Source organism: Nicotiana tabacum, chromosome 1 (assembly GCF_000715075.1).
Source record: "Nicotiana tabacum cultivar K326 chromosome 1, ASM71507v2, whole genome shotgun sequence".
Lineage (NCBI taxonomy): Eukaryota > Viridiplantae > Streptophyta > Magnoliopsida > Solanales > Solanaceae > Nicotiana > Nicotiana tabacum.
This window is the reverse complement of record NC_134080.1, coordinates 156722354-156731698: the sequence shown is the minus strand read 5'-3', so window position 1 is coordinate 156731698 and position 9345 is coordinate 156722354. Positions and strand designations below refer to the sequence as shown.

At 35.5% G+C, this 9345-nt stretch overlaps 1 protein-coding gene across 1 annotated transcript; it reads left to right on the top strand.

Moving 5' to 3' along the window:
- The first annotated feature begins 1308 nt into the window (after positions 1–1308).
- On the top strand, positions 1309–4008 carry LOC107788523 (actin-depolymerizing factor 10-like). The gene is made up of 3 exons (XM_016610200.2): positions 1309–1529; positions 2346–2611; positions 3637–4008. The coding sequence occupies exons 1-3, from the start codon at positions 1527–1529 to the stop codon at positions 3788–3790; spliced, it is 423 nt and encodes a 140-aa protein (XP_016465686.1). The 5' UTR covers positions 1309–1526; the 3' UTR covers positions 3791–4008.
- The last annotated feature ends 5337 nt before the right edge of the window (positions 4009–9345 follow it).

The window sequence follows — 9345 nt, the reverse complement described above, 5'->3', positions numbered from 1 at the left end:
CTAATTAGTTAGAAAAGCACTTTTGAGCAATAATTAGTGTTTGGCCAAGCTTTTGAAAACTGCTTCTAAATGTATTTTACTCAGAAAAGTGCTTTTGAAGAGAAGCTACTTTTTCTGCTTCTCCTCAAAAGTACTTTTGTTTCCTTCGAAAAGCTTGGCCAAACAGTTAAAGATGCGGCGGAAAGCACTTTTGGCCCAAAAAAAGCTTCGCCAATCAAGCTATAAGTCGCAGCTCAGATGTTTGACAAAATGCCCGAAAGAACAATAGGGAGTTCTTTTTATTGAAAGTGGAAGTTTACCATTCGGGATCGAGATTGATATATGTCGCTGTTTTTTGATATGATAATTGATGCTGGCAATAATTAAAATACGATAGGAATTGTACGATAGGTTCCATAAATGTATACTTTTAAGAAGGTACAATACTTAGTTAGCCTCCGAAAATTGGCATGGTTTATCAGTGCACATTGAACTTTTTTTTTTTTTTTGCTAAACCATGCAGTTATCTTTTTATTGAAAACATAAAGTAGAACATTACAAGAAGGGGACTGAACGCGCAACTGCAGTACCCCTGGAGTCCAAAAGTAAGTGGCCCCCTATATTTAGTTTTCTTTTTTTTATTTCATACCCTATATAGTATTAGTGGTGGTATTGTACTTTTTTTATTTTGACATTTCTATTACGACCTGTCATTTCTTTCGCTTCGGGTTTCTTGTTATCTTGTTGCTATTACTGCATGTTGCTATTGCTTTTTTTTTTCCATTTTTACTTGAGTCGAGGGTGTATCGGAAATAGCCTTTTACCTTCTCAAGATAGGGGTAAAGTCTACATATACACTACCCTCTCCAGACCTCATTTGTGAGATTCCATTGAATTTGTTGTTATTGTTGTACGGGGGTAAGAACTATCTTGAGCTTTTAAGGGATGAAAGCCCTTTTGGGGAGGGTGGAAGAGGAACTCACATGTTGCTAAAATTATCTTTTTGTCCTTTCGCTCATATAGGAAAGATCGGTTTTTTGATCCATTATCGATGTTCTTTTAATTTTATAATTATTTTTATGGGATATTTATAAAATATAACACTTGAGGTCGATAAATAAAATACATGAAATATTTGTATGATCATTTCTTATATTCAAATTGCAACTGGTTATAGGAGATTATTTTCTATAATAATGGATGCGTGTTTTTGACTCATTGGGCTTAATGTGCCCAAACAATAATCCACAATTATAGGAGGAATAACGAATAACCATAATATCAGGTGAAAATACTAACAGTATTGATAGAGGAAATTGGTCGATGCAAAATGATATGAAATTATGGACCATATCTTGTCCAAAAACCGTCCTATAGTATCTCTAAACTGAACATTTGTTCTGCCTTTGCAGCTTCAATGCCCTCTACCCAAAATCAAGGATCTCTCTCTTTTCTCTCACACCCTCTTTTCTTCTCTTTCTTTTTGCAAAAAAACAACTTGCTTCCCTTTCATTTTTCAGACACACCATTATTCGGCAGATATTCAAATGGTACGTTACTATGTTGTATATGCTCTATATCTCTCTTTTTGGTTGGAGACAGAGAAAATATTGAATCCTGAATAGAGAAAGCAAACGAGTTAAAATTTGATGTCCATGGTGTAACAAAAGTTATAGAGGCATTCTCATATATGTGATTTAATAGCCAGATCTTGTGTGTTTTCTTTACTATGGTACAAAAATTAGAATGTGGTTGTTCTGACCTTTCAGGAAAATGTTTTATATGAGAAAATCAGCTTCTCGTACTTGATAATCAAAAGATGTTTTGAGAAAATGATTCTCTCACTTATGGGAGGACGTTATTTTTTTCTTGCAATAAACTTAAGTTTTAATTGCACATCACTTGCTCCAATTAACACCTATACATTATTACTATTGAACTGTAGTCTCAAAAATCTGATCGAAAGACTCTGCAATTTGCTAATACTGTTATTATATTATTTGAGAAATACTTTACATTCGCCAACCAAGAACGGAAAAACATTTGTCAGGAAATTAGTAATTTTCATATACAACATGGAAAATGACTTGCATGCATCATACCAAACAGAGAAACTATTGAAATGCTATAACGTATCATAGGAAACTAATGAGGAATTGAAGAAGTTTATGCCCCAATAGTCCCCCTTCCCTAACTCTCTAAAGAAAATAAAATAAGAAAAAGCATATATATATATAGAGAGAGAGATAGTCGGTGACAAGGTTTGCATATAATAATTTGTTTTCTAGTTTTAAATTCTTAATAATGAAGGGTTTTGAGCAAGTTTTTTTTGTTCATTTTGTATTTCTTTCTGGCATATTGGATAGGCCAATTCGGCATCGGGAATAGCAGTGAGCGATGACTGCAAGCTGAAATTCTTGGAATTGAAAGCAAAAAGGAACCACAGATACCTAGTGTTCAAGATTGAGGAATCTGTGCAACAAGTTGTGGTTGAAAAAGTAGGAGGACAGGCAGAGACACATGATGATTTTGCTAGCAGCTTGCCTCCCAATGAGTGCCGTTATGCTGTTTTTGACTATGACTGGACTACTAACGAAAATGTCCAGAAAAGCAGGATCTTTTTTGTTGCTTGGTAACCTAATTCCTTCTCTGTCTCTCTTTTATTTTTATTTCTTTGTCATTTTCGTACCTAATTGATTTATCGATTAATTCAAAATTTACTTCATATAAATACAGAAATGCTCCCAATGAAACATTTCAGAACTCGATCGATAACCTTTGGTTTATGGTTACTTTTCATTTTCTTCTTCTACCAATCATTCATCATCAATGTCTCCTTCTTGTTCTTATTACTTCTTGGGTTGTCAATCACTAAACCTTTGTAAAAAGTACAAATAGTTTGATACTATCTAACGAAGTCAAATTTTGATGAGTTTGCAATTTTAATAGATAATTTCATGTATGATTATTCAATTTCTTTAATTTATTACACCAAAATCATAAAAATTAATTTTAGTGTGACAAAACAATAACTCAATTATGCCTATATATTAGGAGTATAAAAATAAAAAAAAATCAAAAATCTTGTCCCGGGAAGCACATATAGGCTGTGAAATGTACAAGAATGATATATATATATATATATATATATATATATATATATATATATATGTGCTATTTATAACTATGTCGGCAAATCACCTTACCTAATATTTATATGATGCCACTTAAAAAAATTAAAAGCTTATTTTAGACTCAACATAATACCCGATGTTTTTCACCATGTTGTATATCACATGGCTTTCTTTTAAGTGGGTCAAAAAAATAGTTTTTTTTATCTTTTGTAAGTGGTGCTACATGGATATTACGTGAGGAGAGTTGCTAAAATGGCAGCAGTCTACTAGTTGTTTCAGGATTGAATTTAGCATGTTTCGGCTTTTTATTTCATATGATAGGCAACTGTAGTTGAGTTTTTTTTGCTCATTATAAAAATTAGCATTAAAACTTTAATTTGGTGCCATAAATAGAAAGTTGAACGGTCATCCGCGAAATTAACTCAATATTCAGATAGTTTGACATCTAACAAAGACAAATCTTGATGAATTTTCAATTTGTATGGGATTGAATAAAGTGTTATTCTGCAATTTTGGAATGTAGGTCACCAGAGACAGCAAGGGTAAGAAGTAAGATGCTGTATGCAAGTTCAAAAGACAGATTCAGGAGAGAATTAGATGGTGTCCAGGTTGAGTTGCAAGCTACTGATCCAAGTGAGATGAGTTTGGACACATTCATTGGAAGAGTAACCCATTAATTTAATTTCCTATACCTGCTTTGCCACTATTCATTACTATATATGTCTACTTTGACTTGGACCTTTATTTATTAGGTTCTAAGGAATTATGTTATTAATTATTTGACTAAGATGTTCAGTTTTGTCTTTTAATACTTTTAGTTTATGTAAACTATATATTAACATGGTCATGTGACAATGTGATGGGATCCTTTATAAGTAATTTTTATTCAGTTGAATTCTGTTTCTTTCCTTGAATTCATTTGCTTTTGATGACAAACTACCAAAAATTTGCAATGAAAATTAAGCTGCAAACAGGACTTCCTTACTTTAAGATTTTAAGATTGGGCCAGATCAATGTGAAATCCAGGCTTAGCTGACTTACGTGGAACCATAAAAACAATTAGTTCGGGTCATATTAACAATGATAATCGGATTTAAGTTATATAAACGGATAGCGTAATAAATTAGCCACACTATCAATCTTATTTAACATGCTATAAAGATTAATTGCTTAAATAGGTTACTAATTCTACCTTTTAAATGATTCGAAAAATGTAGAAATTTTTACATTGTCAATATATAGAAGTACTTAAACTTTTTTTCTTTTTTTAAAAGGGGAAAGGCAGGGTATTATAAGGTGAGAAATTGAATCCTCACCAACAAAAGCAAAAGTTCATATAGCCAACCAACTAAGCTATTATAAGAGAAGAGGTAGCTAATCTCTTTAATTAGTGATCGGTTAGAGAAATTGGGAACACGAGAGGAGGGGTTGGAAGCATTAATGAAGGAAATCTTTTCATTATTTTGGTTTCTTGAATTCCTTATTCTACACTTTGTTTGCAAAAATAACTGTTCATCCATCTTCACTTGGAAGGTTATGGGTGTTTGATCAAAAAGTGTTACGTCTTTTAGTTAAACCAATTAATAATAAAATAAAGGGTAAATCTTAGCCAAACATAATTAAATTTAATGGGTACTAAAATCAAAGAGACCGAGTTAATACAACATTTTTTAGAATGATTGAAAGACATTAAATATAAATAATAGGCTTACATCTTTGATATACTGTTCTGCATTTGTAAAAGCAAAGAAGATAAGGAAGGGATCTCGTCGATAACTACGAGATCTAGCTTTATTGATTCTAACAATAGAGATTACAAAGGTTTGTAACCCAAAATCTAGACTTTTTCCTTTGTTCCTTGGAGGTCCCTTCCGTGTCTTCTGTTATTCCCAGATCCCCCTCTTTTCTGCTTTATCTTCTTTATATATATACTATCAATTTTCCCTTTTACCCAATGGTTCTTAACCTGTGTGCCCTCTTATGACTGTTTTTTTCCTCACTCGCCCAAGCGTTATGTTCTGCTATATAAGCCTTCTGACAGCTCGATCTCGGTAGTGGCCGAGATACTCGTCGCCATTACGCCTTGTGGGCACGACCATGTCTTGGTCGACCCCTTACCATTCCCTTTAATTGATAGTCATCTGGTGGTCAGATTTTGATCCATATAGTTAGTCCCTCCACCTGTTGGGGTCACCTTTTGGCGAGCTCGATGGGCAGATTCTGTTGATTCAAGAGTTAGGAGAAATCTGGGCATTGTGTGACGGACGAGGTTCTTATGGCAAGGTGGCGACGTGACGCTTCAAGGACTTAATTGGGTATTACGTCAGTTCAGAGTTGGATCATCACATCGATTCAGGGTACCACGAATCCCTATTATGTGTCATTATGACGCACATATCCCAGGCACCGCATCGTTTTCCGTGCCCTTTCAGTTTTTCGATTGGCGACTCTCAGGTTTCCCGCTCAAGACATTTGTGTTCCTATAAATAGGGGGAATACCTCATTGATTGTTATGCTTTTCAATCTACCTAGATTACAAACTCCCACCTTTTTCAGTCTTTCATACTTATGTTTTCGTTATAATTCGACGTGATCATTCTCTCTTTTCTTTCATCGTTCTTGTTTGCTTCGATCAAGACAGACAAATGGATGGTACTTCTTCTCAGACTGATTGATTTGTTGAAGCTCTGGTGCTGGAAAATGACGTGCCCCTTCTTGAAGAGGGAGTGAAGGTGGTAGACGAGGGATTTCCGACAGTGGATGAGATAGTTCCCGCCCGCAAAATATGGGGACTGACTTTAAAAGCCCTGCTAGAAACGAACTGAAACTTGTCCATTCTATTATGGATGAAGCGGCGATTATGGCGCTCAAGGCCAAGTAGGGAATCCCTTTTCATATCGAAATGGTACCGGCAACAGGGAAGGACATTGTACATTTTCACCACCCGGGATACTGCACATTTTACGCGTACCCCTTCGTTATCGAGTACCCGCTTTCTCTCCCCTCTCTGGTGGTAGACTTCTTCCATTTTTACGGAGTGTGCCCGGATCAACTCTCTCCGTACACGTACAAATTCTTCCTCATGCTTATCAAGTACGCAGAGCTTGTCGGACTAGGAATTTCCTTGGGGCACATGCTTCACATCTTTGCCCCTCATTTTCTTCGGGGTATAATGATCCATATGCGCCATCGAGGAACCAAGATTTTGGTGGTGAAGATGGACGACAAAGCTAATCGCCTCTTTGGGAAATCTACTTCTATGTGCGGACGGAGCACCTTGTGGAGGACTCAGCAGGGTTTCCAGAGACGTGGAACTTTGCTCGTGAGTTTTCCTTTATTTCTTTTGTGATTCCTCTTAAGGCTGTTGTCGATCTGTCACAACCCAAACCAATGGGCCGCGACGAGCACCCGGTACCTTACTCAACTGAGCACCAACATAACGTATCTTTTCTTATTATACTATCATAGATAACTGAGCGAGAGAGGCTGTCGTGAAATAGGTAGAATATAACATGTGTGAGCACGTGATTTTTGCCCAAAGCAAATTATTCCCAGAAATTCAATCAAAACAATTTCTTTATTATTTAATAATTTTTGTGAATTTTGATGTCATTTTCTGTTAGTTGTTGCATTTTATCTGTGCATTTTAATTCATATGAAAATACAAAATATGCATTTGCATTTAGGATCTAATTTCATATTTTAGTATTAATTAAGGGTTAATTTGTTTTAGAACAAAATATGAAGAAAATAACAAAAATAGTTCACTTTTGCATTTTTAATTGTTTAATTGTGAAGTCATCCTGAAATAGTTTTTAAAATAATTTTAGAAATCAATTTGTTTAATTTTGAAATATATTAGGACTTTATTTTAATTGTTGCAATTTTATAAAATTAAAAAGAAATATATATACAAAAAAAATATACATGATGAAATACAAAAATTAGATAAAAGAAACAAATAGAGAAATGGCTGCCCACGATTTGGGCCATGCCCAAGTGATTCACCCAGGCCCAAACCCCTTGACCCGGTCCATTCCCTCAGCTAAACGAAACGACGTCGTTTCGAGGGGCGTCAGATCAGGACCGTCGAGGTCTCTTGATCGAACGGATGAGAAGTGTGGGTCGTTGAGTATATTAGTGTCCGAAAGTTAGCCCACCCCTCTCAGACCCCCCCCCCCCCCCCCCGTCCATCTCTAACCTAAACCCTAAAAACCAGCCGCCCCCATATCCTTTCATCGGAGCTCGCCGGCGGTGAACGACACCTACTCCAAATTACCCCAAAATAACACCACGAGACCTCCTCTTCTCCCTCATCATGAATCCACCACCCGTTTCCTTCAAATCCCGCCCAAGCTCGTTGAATCCTCGATCAAAGATTCTCCGGCCAAAACCCAAAGAAACCCAATCACCACCAAATTAACACCATGTGACCGCCTAGGCCTCCTCTACCCAACCCCCATAGCCCTATCTCTCGAATCTACTTGGAACAGCTTGAATATCAAATTGAAGGTTTCAGACCCAAAACCCTAATGCAAAGTCTCCATGATTTCGGACCCTAACAACCCTAACCAGGTGTTTTCTTATGAAAATACATGGTTAGGGATATTACGGGTCAGAAATTTTGGGGGATTTGGAGAAACAACCACTGTTCGGAGCTCTTTGTTGTCAGTGAGTTCTTGTTGGCATTTTCTTTTATTTCAATTCTTTTTCCTTTTCTGATTTTCTGCATGTGTGAATTCCTTGGTTAATGTCTAGTTTAATTTGCATTTTGATTTTTGTCAATATTGTTCTAATCTTGTGTCCTGATTTGTTTTGATTAAGTCTAGTTGTTTGTTTGATTTTAATATGTTCCAATTCCTGATCTTAGTTTGATTTTTAGTTAAGCCGTTGATAATTTGTTAATTAGTTTTACTAAGTTTTGTTTGAATTAATTTCTGGTGTTCCTTTAGTTTAGGTTAATTACTAGTTAGTTCAGTTTCAATTTAATTAGTCGTTGTTTGGTAGTTAGTTTGGTCATTAATTCTGAGTTCAATCGATAGATTCAACAAGAGTTAAATTGGGCTATATTCAGAGCTTAAGAAACTGTCTTGGTTATAGCTGTAGTTTTAGTTTAAGTTCAGGGGTAGTTTAGACATTTAGGATTGGGCAGCACATGGTAGTTGCAATTAGAATCTTCTAGGGCCTTCTGGAGTGGTACTTTAGTGTAGATTTCAATAATTTTAGTGGGATTACTTGGGTAACAAGTTAGAAAATAAGGGACTAATTGAATAAATAGGTAAGGGACTGACATTGAAAACTGAAAATCTGAGGGTTGCCCTCATGGGTGCTTATAAAAGGCATGCCCTTTACTTCATGGAGGAGGTTTTTTTTCAGCCATCGAATTCCCCCAAAAACTCTCTCTCTCTCTGAAATTTTCAGATCTGAAGTAGAAATTTAAAAAAAAACTCAAAAATAATAAAATATCACTATTTCATTAGAAATTGATTGTAGACTGATGTTGATGTTCTAGTTACTAATTCACATCCTCTAGTTCACTCTTTGATTGGTGATGTTCAGAATGGTTGCTGGGTGATCTCGAGCAGTTTTTGGGTCTAATTAGATTGTGTTTGATTGAGATTTGGTCCTGTGAAAGTATGATGATGCCTTTCTAGTATAACTGAGTGCATTTCAAGGGTTTTGGTTTAATCTGTTTGTTTCATTTGAGTTCTGAACCTTCCTGGAATTTCTGGATTCATTTTCTGGGATGTTTGTTGTTCTGTACTGCTGAAAATTGCTTACTGCTACTGCTGCTCGTGCGTTGCTTCAGCTAACTTCCAACTTTTCTTTGTTTTGTGGTCTAAATATCAGGTACATGTCCTGAATCTCAAATCATGTAGTTGTCCAGTTGGAATGAAATGAAATGGAAGTATAACTTCATTGGAAGCTTTAGTTATTGCTGTGTTTTATCATAGTTGATTGTAGTAGTTTGGACTGTAATTAAAATTGTTTTACGCTGATTTAGATTGGTTTGGACTATTAAACTCATGGACTGTTCAGGACATTTGATTGTTTGTTAGACATGTTGTAGTTTAATTTCATTTGGTGTAGTTAAGTTTTGAAAAATCAGAAGTTATTCAAAGCATAAAGCGATCTTGTGATTCAAAGTCCTCTCTCGTCTTAATAACTGGCAGTGTAATCCTAGAGTCACATTGTTTGTATTTAGTAATGGTAATTGTGAGTTAGTTTAGAG

Excerpts from the sequence above, each read along its gene's own strand:
- LOC107788523 (XM_016610200.2), top strand. Across the intron at positions 2,612-3,636 it reads AGGATCTTTTTTGTTGCTTG|GTCACCAGAGACAGCAAGGG; the intron begins GTAACCTAATTC and ends TTTGGAATGTAG.